This window comes from Hemibagrus wyckioides, linkage group LG07 (assembly GCF_019097595.1).
Source record: "Hemibagrus wyckioides isolate EC202008001 linkage group LG07, SWU_Hwy_1.0, whole genome shotgun sequence".
Lineage (NCBI taxonomy): Eukaryota > Metazoa > Chordata > Actinopteri > Siluriformes > Bagridae > Hemibagrus > Hemibagrus wyckioides.
The window spans coordinates 17,643,563-17,655,357 of record NC_080716.1 but is presented as its reverse complement, the minus strand read 5'-3'; the positions used below and the strand labels follow the sequence as shown (position 1 = coordinate 17,655,357).

The following is an 11,795-nucleotide window of genomic DNA, read 5'->3' as shown; positions in this document are numbered from 1 at the left end:
ACATAACAGTCTTTATAGTTTATACAGATGAATATAAAATCAGTGTGACACTTCTGCAGATGGAAAACAGCTTGTTGATGAAATAGTCAGAGGAGAATGACTGGATTTGTGTGAACTGGTTGGAAGGCTACAGTAACTGTAAAAAATAAAATACATGGTTTTACTATCATGGTGAGTAGAAAGGCATCTCAGAATGTACATGATGTCAAGCCTTAAGGCAGATGGAATACAACAGCAGAAGACCATATCAGGTTTCATCCAAGAATAGGAATCTGAAGCTAAAGTGGGCACAAAACAACAAAGTGTTTCACCCTCAACTCACAGGATGTTTTTTTTTTTTCTCTAGAGACTGCTGTGAGTGAAGTTCCAAGCAGATCAGTAGTTTCCGAAAAAACACAAACCTGCTCATCTAGTACCAACAACCATGTTCAAAGTCACAGGCATCACACTTTTTCTCCATTCTGTTGCATGATGTGAACCTGAAATGTTTGACCATGGACCTTGCTTTGTGCACATGTGCATCATCATAATGCAACACCATGTGGACAGCAGGTTGCTTGTGCATCGCTTACCTGTGGAAGAGATGGTATGAGACTATGAGAAAAAGGCAAGAAGGTAGAGTGGTTTCTTTCAACACAATAATGCAAAAACTGTTCAGGCATGTTTGAGGATATATCTGATGCTAACATTTTGGTGCCAAGGTTTTGTGGAGTGCATGCTTTGAGGTGTAAGAGCTATTTTTACCAGGTAGCTTTGATATTATAGCTGATCAATGTCTATACTCATTGCAAAGGTCCATTTTCATGATCCAGTACTGCCATAAATCAATACCATTCATCAAAAATGGGCAAGGCAATGTGATTTTGGATATAAAAAATAGATATTAACCAAACTTCCATTCATTTGACATTGCTTGGTGTTGCTCTTTTTGTGCAGGGTTAGCAAAATAAAAGCATCTTCACATGAGCACTTCGCACTGAACCTTCTAGTTCACATGATGCAGTGCAAATGGATGTCATGAATTAACACTGGCTTGCTCTCTTATTTTTGGAAAGTGTTAATTCACAATTCACAGTATCTCATAATAATTAAGCATATAATAATATACCCACTAATCAATACTGAATGTAATGAGTCATAGAAGTAGATCTTGTCTGTTTTGAAGACTTTTTCACATGATGATAAACAGGGATATTTTATAGTTAGAAATCTGTCAGAAATTTGACAAGATCAGCACAAAAAGTCAAAACACATTATGAATTGTGATGTAATCCTAAAACAATCAATGTTTTCTGGATTTAGAGGCAACATAAACTGTGGTTTGGTGATACTTTGCTTGGGGAATATATCAAAGCCTCCTTAGTTTTAGGAGATAGAAGAGAAGAAGAGATAGAAATACTAATCACCTCCATGATAATCAGACAGTAGACATACAGTATATGGCCCAATAGTAGCTGGAATGTGCAAAAAACAAAAACAAAAAAAAAAAACAGGGATGTTTTTACTTTTTCAATCAAGTGTTCAGTATTTTGTGGTGACATGATGCAGCCCTGAGCCATGTGCTGAAATTTCACATGCTGGTATTCAAACACCAGACTACATGCTTCAATGATATCTAGTCAGTAATGTGGGATTGTGCAGGGGCGACTGTAAATACAGTCAAACGACAGGATTCCAAGTTCGGCCAATATTAGATATGTAAATATGACACTATTTATAAATAATTAATAGCATTATTCTTTTAAAATCCAGATTGGAAGAGGCAGCATCTTAATCAGACACCTAGCTTCTCCAGGAGTGAATCTGATCAGGATAAAATGATCAATTAAATCGATTGGTTGTAAAAGTAACCATCAAAATGTGGGCATGTTATCTTTATAGAAAAGTATATCAAATTAACAAACATATAAAGAACATATTCTTTTATTAACCTGACAAATTACATCATAAAAAAACATCATAAAGTAGCCTATATCTCATGCACACATGCACATTGGATTACGGATCAGAAGGCCATGTGTTCGAATCCCTGAGCAAGGCCCCTAACCCTCAACTGCTCAGGTATATAAAATAAGATGTATATAAGGGACGTCTACCAAATGCTTAAATGCAATTGATGTGCACACAAAAATTTAAAAAATAAGGAGAAAATAGGATGGAACAAGTGCTATTTTAAGATTTGACCAATGACAGTGGAAACCATATTGCTAAATTAAACACACTCCCACATTTTTAGGAATTAATGTGGAATTTTAAAATAAAGTAGACTATTCATACAACAATAAATGCTTTGGCAATCTACTAAACATATTAATAGATTTTTATTTGAATGATTGCCATAAATGTTATTTACTTTTCAGTCTGCCTTTACTAGGCTTAAAGGCATATGTCTAGAGACATAGACCTAGCTACATCTAAATAACCCTACTACCCAACATAAGGAGAAACACAGTATGCCAACAGAGTAGAATGCCCAATTTTTCAGCATTCAATGAAGAGTAGTTGAAAAATATCGGCATGACCTACTGCTTCTGGTGAGATTCTGCAGCATGGAACGAATGCATTCCACACTACGCTATCCTATAAGGCGATGGGACTCACGGAATCAAAAATAACAGAAGGCAACATGTCAGCTGCTTTTAGGTGTAAGTTGTAACGGTATTACACATTAAGTGCTAATAACTTTCCTTGCTAGTTTTCTTTGTGATAATGAGCGGCTCAAAATCATTCAAAATTGTTACAGCCATTATGTCAATAATAAGTACAAAATAAATGTCTTTTATGCTCCTGTGTGTGAGATTAATGAACAGAAAGACCAAGATTTTTAATCGTTATATTTTAATTTCTGCAGAGACAAAAAATGACAAGCAATTTATTTACAGAAATACCTGTACAAAAGCAAAAATTAAATTAAGTAAAATAGTTCATAAATAGAGGTGGACTTCAGCGTTCAGTACATTTTGCCATGTTCAGCTAAGCTGCGTGCATAGTGACTCCTAATAAAACAATGATTAAAACTGATCGTCAATTCTACATCAACATCCTAGTCGCAGGACAAATAGAGTATGGTTAATATTACAGATCTCTCCACTAGGGGTGAAATGTCTGACAACTCAAGGTTTAGTCTTAAGTTTCAAGCTGACAGAACACACACCTCGGCTTGAGAAGTTAGAAGTAGGTGAACTCTAAAACTTCCTGCTGCCTTTAATCTAATCTCTGCTAAGAGTAGAAAATATTTTCTATTATTAATGATCAAAGCCTATCTATTTCTATGTACCATTGCTCTTTCTTTTGCATTCATCACTATTTATCTCTTGTTCCTATCAAATTGGCATTTATTCTCTGTATTTATCTGTATAGTAATATATAATATAATATACAAATGCATATATCTCACACAGAGGTGTATGTTTTGCCAGCACACATTTCTCACTTTTCTCCCAGCTTGTCTTCAGTCTATTAGCGTTTAGAAAAAACCACCAGCTAATCAGTTTTATGTCTCTACTAGACAGACTTAGTTTAGCTCTTCAATCTGCATTGAGCTTAACTAATGCAGCATTTACTGTACTGTACGATAATTTCATTATCCTTACTATCATGACTATGATGATCTCATTAGCAACACTTTTTTTATATTATGTATATAAATAGTGGTTTGGTCAAGTATTCATGCGGAAATTTGAACTCGGATGGATTCATATGCTAGGAGATTGCCTAAAATGTGTACAGTTGTTACTTATTGATAGACTTGACAACATTTGACCGATCTAACATGAGGAAGTCACAAGATAAAAGCTTTGTTTTTTGTGTGTTTCTTTTTCAGTATCATATAAACAGGGTGTGTAAATTCCCCGGATAACACCCTTTCACCCATTTCCATTTTTATACTAGTCAAAACGACGAGTCATACCAATAACGGTATAAAAAGGCACAGTTGCATATTTTGCATTCACTCTATAGTTTTGTTTTGATTTTTTTTTTTTGTTTGTTTCTTTTTTTTTTACAGAAGCTTTGTAAATATACAAAGTGGCATTGGAAAGGATAAAGAAAGATTTGAAGGTGAAAATATGAATAAAGCTCAACACAGGATGTCAATACCATGTTTGAAATAAACAAAACAAAAAACAGACAAAAACTTCATGCCGGCTGAGTATCATGTCGGATGATGTTATAAATGTGTGATGTGATATGTAATATTTCAGTGATATCAATGTGAGTGTGTGTGAAAGTGAGATATTAAAAAAGAAAAGACATTTGGTCAGAAGAATGAAAAGATGAAAACTGATTTGTCAAATGTGTGATGCTAAATAAACCTGATGAATCATTGTAGTATACATATTTCATTTTTCATCCTTGTCAAAATGATAATCTAAGCCATACTACATGTCTGTTTATAATGTTCATTTATAACAAAAGCAAGCAATGGACCTCCAAGATCACACGGTAAGAGTTTTTTTTTTTTTTTTTTATCCATTTCCATTTTTTTTGTTTTTTGTTTCGTTTTTTTTTTTTTGCCTTCATAGTATGTGAAGTAGAATCCCTTTAAACGTGCAATAAAAAGTACATATTTCTGTATACAGTGGATAAGCATCAGAGCACTTCTTTTAACGACAAGTATAACACACAGACTATAGATTCAGGCTGCGAGGGAAAAAAAAAGGTGCAGTCCGTTCAGACTCAGGGTTTTCCAACATACAAAAGAGTAATTCCATTGCATCTGATTATTGTCACCCAGTTTTAAAGGCAGGATTTGAGCCTTAGAAGTTTATACTCAACCACAAACTCGGGATGGATTTTTTGAGCACAGGACCATGAGAATCTTGTGTGTATTTTAAATGTTTGTGTGTGTGTGTGTGTGTGTGTGTGTGTGTGTTTCGAAGGACATCATCTAATGGCTGTAACTCTAGCCCCGAACTGTACAATTAAATGTGTAGGTATTTAAACCGACACAACAAACCAGATTTTTATTTTGCCTCCTACTCTTCGTACCAAAATACCATATCAGGTTCGTCCTAGGACTTTGGTTTTCTTTTTTTTTTTTTGTTTTACATGGCCACAAGTGCTCCTCTAGCCCAATGACATCGTAAAGATACCTGGTTTGATTGTACAAATCTATTTCGCTGGTGGATCCTCATGCCCTCAGTGTGTTTGTGTGTGTGGTCACCGATTCGATTAGGAAACTAATCGTTGCAGGCATGTCTTCGGTACTTTAGGTAGGTATGATCGAGAATGAATACTTCTACGTCTCTTGGGTTTATTGCTCAATTTAACACTCAAACTTTGAGAATGTTACACAGGACCAGCCCAAGCATGTGGTCCGTGGGACCAAGTCGTCTTAATCTTAATCATTCCCCTGCTAGCTAATCATTTGTCTTACGAGAGATCCTAATAGCCAGTTAGGTCCTATATGTGTGTGTAAGGTGCTGTGTGTGTTTGTGTGCATGTGTAACTCATTGTGTGCCATAGGTCACTAAGGGCTTCAGTTTTAAGTCGTAGACAACAAAAAAGAAAACGGCATAGATTGTGTCAAGAACTCCTAGAGTTGCCAATGCTCGTGGAATTACAGCACTAACAGGCGACCCAAGAAATGTCAACAACTCCCACAATGCAGCAGTGTACAGAGAAAGGACAGGGGCAGAGCGTTTGGTGAGTCGACAGCTTAGGCATAAAGCATGTGTCCCGAATATGTTTTGCGTGTTTATGTACAACTTGTCACCCACATGAGAGCCTGTGAGTGTGTGTGTGTGTGTGTGTGTGTTTGAAAAGCAGATAGGCACACAGGTAAACTCGCTTCTTGCAGTGTAAGTTCACCATTTACAGCTTGTATGCCACCATTAAGATATCTACAGATCCATTGTAAAGGTTACAGTCACTGGAAATGTTACTAGTACATAAGGACGTGCTCCAGGCATTTTCTGAAAGGTTTTGCTTCGCCTTCCATCGCCATCACTGATAAAGTTATGCATCAGGTCTTGTCCTCGATTGGCCAGTTTTGTTGTTTTTGGTGTCTCTTTGAATGTCAGGGTTGTCCAGTGTAACTAGTCCAATGCTTGGACAGATTGCATAAGTATACAATAATTAAAAAAGAAAAAAAAAACAACTTCATTTCCAATCTCCTTCAGGAACAATAACATGAAATCATGAAATAAAGAATAAAAAATAAAACAGCACCAGTCTTGCTTCCTGCCATCTATTTAGCATTAATTAGAAAAAAACAATGACCAAAAAAAAAGGAAGAAGAAGAAAAGTCCTAAGAAGTATAGTCCAAGTCATTAAGGGCTAGATTTTGCATGCATGCTTATGATGAATTCTACACAACCAGGCAGCACTTTGGGAAAAAAGTCAGAGGGCCCGGAATGCTAGCAGCAAAGTGACACAGGACTCATCCACCAGCATCCCTCTCTCTCCACCTCTGTCTTTCTCTCCTCCTCCTCTGTCTCCTCCACTCCTACAAAACTCTTATCCATGCTTTGATGTCTTTTACTCACTGCTTATATCAAACAAGCACACATTTCATGCCAGGCTTAGGCGCTAAAGAGCGTCTCTGTAATTGCCGAAGAGTCACTGTCAGATCGGATAGTGAAACGTGACTCGTTCACTGGGACATTCACAGGTAAACCTCGCGCCTGGTGAGCGTCCCGCATTGCGTGGGTTTATATTCGCCTGTGGGTGCCAGCGGAATCTCTTCGACAGGCCGAGACGTTTCTTCACTAGCAGAGAAAGCGGCTGAGCCAAAAGCGTCGTAGGCTGAGGAGGAGGAAGAGGAGGAGGCCATTTTCTTGTTGAGGAGATTGCGGTTGCGGTCTCCGAGCAGGTGTGAGGGCTCTCCGTTGGCCACGGCGAGTGGATCGGAGCTCGTGGCTGGTTCAGCGCTGCTGCATCCGGCTGAGCTCGAGTTGAAGGTGGAGAGTTTGGGAGGGGTGGCTTTGGGCCTGCGCTCGGGTGAAGTGCGCACCGGCATCCAGCAGGCGTCTGAGTGGCCGTACTCGTCACACTCGCGCGTACACTTCCCCGTCATGGCTACATCCGGCAGGGGCCGAGAGTCTGCACAAAACACACAAAGAAACACATTGAGAGATAGCATCAGCCGCAATATCTCAACTTCAATATACCTTCAATATTTGGATTGGGAAGAAGAATTTAGGATTTCGTGTGCTATGTGCCTCATGAAGCCTAAAATTACTTCGTATAAAACATCATTTCATGTTACAATTAACAGAGTACGCCAAGGTACACTGAGAAATTGGTTACAGATTAAACATATCTAATTGTTTTTCTGCAAAACAGTCAGTAGTTTTCATTTTTTGAGCTTCATGGTTTACACATACCACGTAACACAAAACGACACACACACATCAAGACTAGAAGTCAAAAAGAAAAAAAAAAAAGAAACGAACAAAACACGTGAGGTGAGTTCTCTCGCCATGCTTTAAAACAAACAAACAAACAAAAAAAGTGGGGGCAAATCATCTGTTCTGTGATTTCTACCTCCAAATCAAATGGTGTAGAACTTCCATTCTGGGTTTGTATTAAAACCTGGTGCCTTTTTGTGTCTGTAGGAGTGCATGTGTGTGTGTGTGTGTGTGTGTGTGTGTGGCTCTTTAGGCTTGTGTGTGGGTTTTTTTTTTTTTAAATTAATTAATTTATTTTGTTCGATTAATAAGCTTAATAAGCTGACTCTACAATGTAATAACTCACACAGCTGAAGTCCCAGAGAGCAGATATATTGCAGAGATAGCATTTTTTCTATAAATATTTAAAAAAGCAGATTAATTTAACCACTGTACTTTTGTACTTGTACATTTACTGAACAGAAACAACTTTATATAGCCATTTAACACCTACTAAAATCAGGGTGTGTTGAGAATACTGAGCTTATAAACCATGTGATTGTTCAGAATTAAGAAAACAAGAAGACTCAAGGATTTTAGTTCAGAGTGAGAGCGAGAGTATATAGAAATATTCTTAAACTGAAGACTGGCTTCTTATCGTGCAGCCATGTGGTCTTTTAAATGCATAAATAAATGAATAAATACATCAATAAACAGTACTAATAAACTTTTTTTATTAGGTAACAAAAGTGATAGAAAAGAAATATAAAAAAATATGGACCAGCCTGGACTGCACAGGGAACTGAATGGAAGCATACAGAAAAAGCTTTTTCTTGCTGTTTCTGATTGTTCTTTAGTGCCAAAGTGCCAAAGCTTTAATGTTAAAAGTGGTTGGTCAATGACCAAATGTGGGGTATGACACAAGCAACAAGGGGTGAGTGCAAATCTAAAAAGAAAGCATGCTGTCTCTGGCTGAGGAGATTAAAAAAATAGTTTTAACCATGGCTTACTTTTATTGTTCTTTTTCTCCTGTAAAGAAAGAATGAGATAGAATCACTGTTTGTTGTTCTCCACAGTGCTTCATCTTTGCAAAAAAAAAACAAACAAAAAAAAAAACTGCCAAATGTGTTATAGCAACTTTGACTAACAAGGTGAGAAAAACCTGAGACAATGTGCACAGACAAATGTGTTGGAATTTGCTTTAAAAAGCACCGGTTAGTCAGAGAGAGAAAAAAATAATAGATTAATATATATCACCAGCTAATACACAAATACAATGTCTGCTAACTACACGCAAGAGTGATGAAAGCATACCTAGAAAATATGTTAGTAATTCAAGTAGTCTAAATGAATATTTATATTCATTTAATGAAGTGCATTAATGCAAAACAGGCCAAATCTACAATGCTCTATTTTTTTTCTTTACTTCTTGTGAGATGAACTCCTTTTCTGTGAATCCTTTTCCTCTCTCTCTCTCTCTCTCTTCTTATGAATCCCTGTTCAGGTCCCTTATATTAACCTTCCACACCCCTGAACATGTTCATCTGACCTTGGTGATTGTTGCTAGGCTGTTGCTCACACGCTCCCATGTGAGATCCCATTAGCCTTTGATTCGTGATGGGTTGAGTTAGGGTTCGCTGAGGCTGACGTGAACTTTAGTACCATAGCAGGTCATTAAAGACCAGTGTGGGCACGTTTGGAGGCTGCAGTGCTCACACTGGGCTTACGTTAAGAGAGTCATGCTGGATAGACGGTAGCTCTAGGGGGAGGCATGAAGGTACGACTGATAAGCTGAGTCATGCTCGGAAGCATGCTCAGTCATGCTAAGCTGATGAGTCTTGGATCGACAGCAAGTCGATTAAAACCAACACGGTGCCAACATTTCTAACGTTGCTACACCCTACGGAGTCAGTTAGGTAACGTGGCACTTGTGTGCACTAGAGGATCAGCTTAGATTCTCTGTCGGTCAAACGGTGATAATTTTTTCAGCATTGGATGGCCATAAGGTACACCAAAGTTTTATACAGAATTAATGAGCTTGTTCTAATAAATTATTGTGTCTATAGTAATGACTTACATGAGGGCTTGTACGATGGATGAACAATTTTAAAATGTCAAATAATATTTTGGGAAGGAGTCTCCAGTGTCAGCGCTGTGTAGAAGTCAAAAGAAAAATGTCAAGCTTTGAATTTTTATGCAATCCCAAGACTTTTGGGAAGAAGGTGAGGAAATGGTTTATTTACAACTTGAAAACCTGATCTTCTTGGACAAATATTAAATGGATTTAACATGTGCCATTTAATTTTTATTATTTGTTTTATTTTTTCATTTTAATTATTTGTTAGTATTGGTAAATCGCTGAGATATAAGATGAATAAAACATTTTGGAATGTGTTATTTGAAAATAAGCCACTTCAGTGTGGTAACATTAATACCACTTGCATCACACCACCCTGTCTCTGTTTTAACAGCAAGCCCCATCATGTTATATTCCTTAACAAATAGTCACCTTGCTGTAATTTGCAGAACATTCAAATAGACACCATAGTAAGATTTAATCCTATAATTCCAATAATGAAAATGATGAATGATGTATCTAAGATTGCAGCACAGGTTCAATCTGGTGCAGTATTCCCTGTAGTAGTGGAGGAAGACCAATAAGATCTCACTTTTACTTCTCCTGCTTGACACTTCGCTGTCTGTTTTATAATGACCATCAGGAAGAAGGTTTGTCTCCACTTCACCTTTTTCCTCTCTCTCTCTCTCTCTCTCTCTCTCTCTCTCTCTCTCTCTCTATCTCTCTCTCTCTCACACACACACACACGCACACACACACACACACACACACACCACCCATACGCATCACACACCCAGGCATCTGTCCTACAATTAAGCCATCAAGGCCTTGTTGCAGTTCTCAGCCTTTACCCAGAATTCTTTGCGAGCTCTCCAGGGGGCACCAAATTGCACTAAACCGCTGGCTGTTGGTTAAAGTGTCAGAGTTCAGCCCATGATCATATCACCTCAATCATTCCCTCTGACCATTTCAGCCTCCAGCCACCCCTCAACCCTCTCACAGAGCATTTCAAGTGAATTTACTCAACAGGTCTTCTTTCTTTTTTTTTTCTATGAGGGAATTTGTTCATGTGAATGAAACCGTAGGCTAATTAATGCTTACTATGGGATCTCTGTCACAGTTTTACTATTAGAACTTGGCAGGAAGTTATGGGTCAAGTGTAATAAATTGATATGCATAGTACACAATTGGATTTGGATTTAACCCGAGACACATTTGATTACACATATAAATGCATGTGGGTAACATTATTAGCAGGCTACAATCCAGATGCGAGACGCATGACCAGGTCTAAATGGGGTCAAAGGAATGGCATGTAATTGAATGCGAATTTATTAGAGCTGCTTACTGACTGCAAACTATCAATGTCTATGCATCTGAATGTGAATGTCTCCTGGAGGATGATTAATCTCAGCCTTTTGGGTTTAATCTCAGCTAAGGAGAGTTATTCACGTTATCTTTTCAAAGTACAGATGAGGCCAACATATTCATTTCTACTTCTTTCTTTTTTTTTTCATTCAGATGTGAGATCCAGTCACTGCAACAAAACCATCTGGCCACATTTAAGCCAATGGAAAGCAGTGACAGATTTGAACAATCAGGCAGTAACGCATGAGAAACTACAATCCGTGATACTGTAGTAAATTTGGGAAAGAAAAGTTCATCGTCGTGTTCTAGCACTTGTCATCGATGTCATGCGTTATCTATACTTAATCTGCTTCAGGTAGAAATAGAAGCAGAAATATTTTCCTGATCATTTCATTACCCTGGTACAGAATATACATAATACTATTTGGCCATCGCATGGCTAAGGAGCATGTAATTGTAATTTTTATCATCTATGACTCTCTTTCCTTTCATTATATGCATATTATGTTGAGAATTTAAATCATCAATCAAATAAGCACCATAAACCTGAACAAATCCAATAGTCTATGTGTATATTCCCTCAGCTTGAAACATGTATAATTAAATCAGTAATGTGTATTCGATCTGGTATCCACTGTAAATGTGCCCTCTCTTTGTTAAGACGCTGAATAGGGCCAAAATGGGACCTAGCTGATTAGTATTGTATAAATACTGCAGAGGGCTAACAAGGTCAAGAGCACTTCTCATTCAGCCATATTATTACACATAGACACATAGAGGCAAACACACTCTAAAAGGTCATTTCTGTGGAAAAAAAATGCATGTGTGGGGCTGACACTCTCGCTGCTCATTGGGCTTTTTCCAAATCCCACTGACTCTAAATCTGAACCTCCAGTCAGTTTGAAGACTACGGGCTGACTGCAGAGAGGCTTCGGAGGAGTTGAACAAATGGGGCCACACACTCAGGCCGGAAATGCTAGCGGCTCGGCGGTGTACTAACTGTCGTGCAGCATAGTGGG

General features: G+C 37.8%; 1 protein-coding gene across 1 annotated transcript in view; it reads right to left on the bottom strand.

Annotated features, from left to right (window-relative positions):
- Positions 1-2,821: 2,821 nt before the first annotated feature.
- pcdh7b (protocadherin 7b) overlaps positions 2,822-11,795 on the bottom strand; it is a 141,517-nt gene continuing 132,543 nt past the window's right edge. Inside the window, 2 exon segments of the mRNA XM_058394239.1 lie at positions 2,822-7,044; positions 8,342-8,360. Coding sequence (XP_058250222.1) covers positions 6,608-7,044; positions 8,342-8,360 — 456 coding nt within the window. The 3' untranslated portion in view covers positions 2,822-6,607.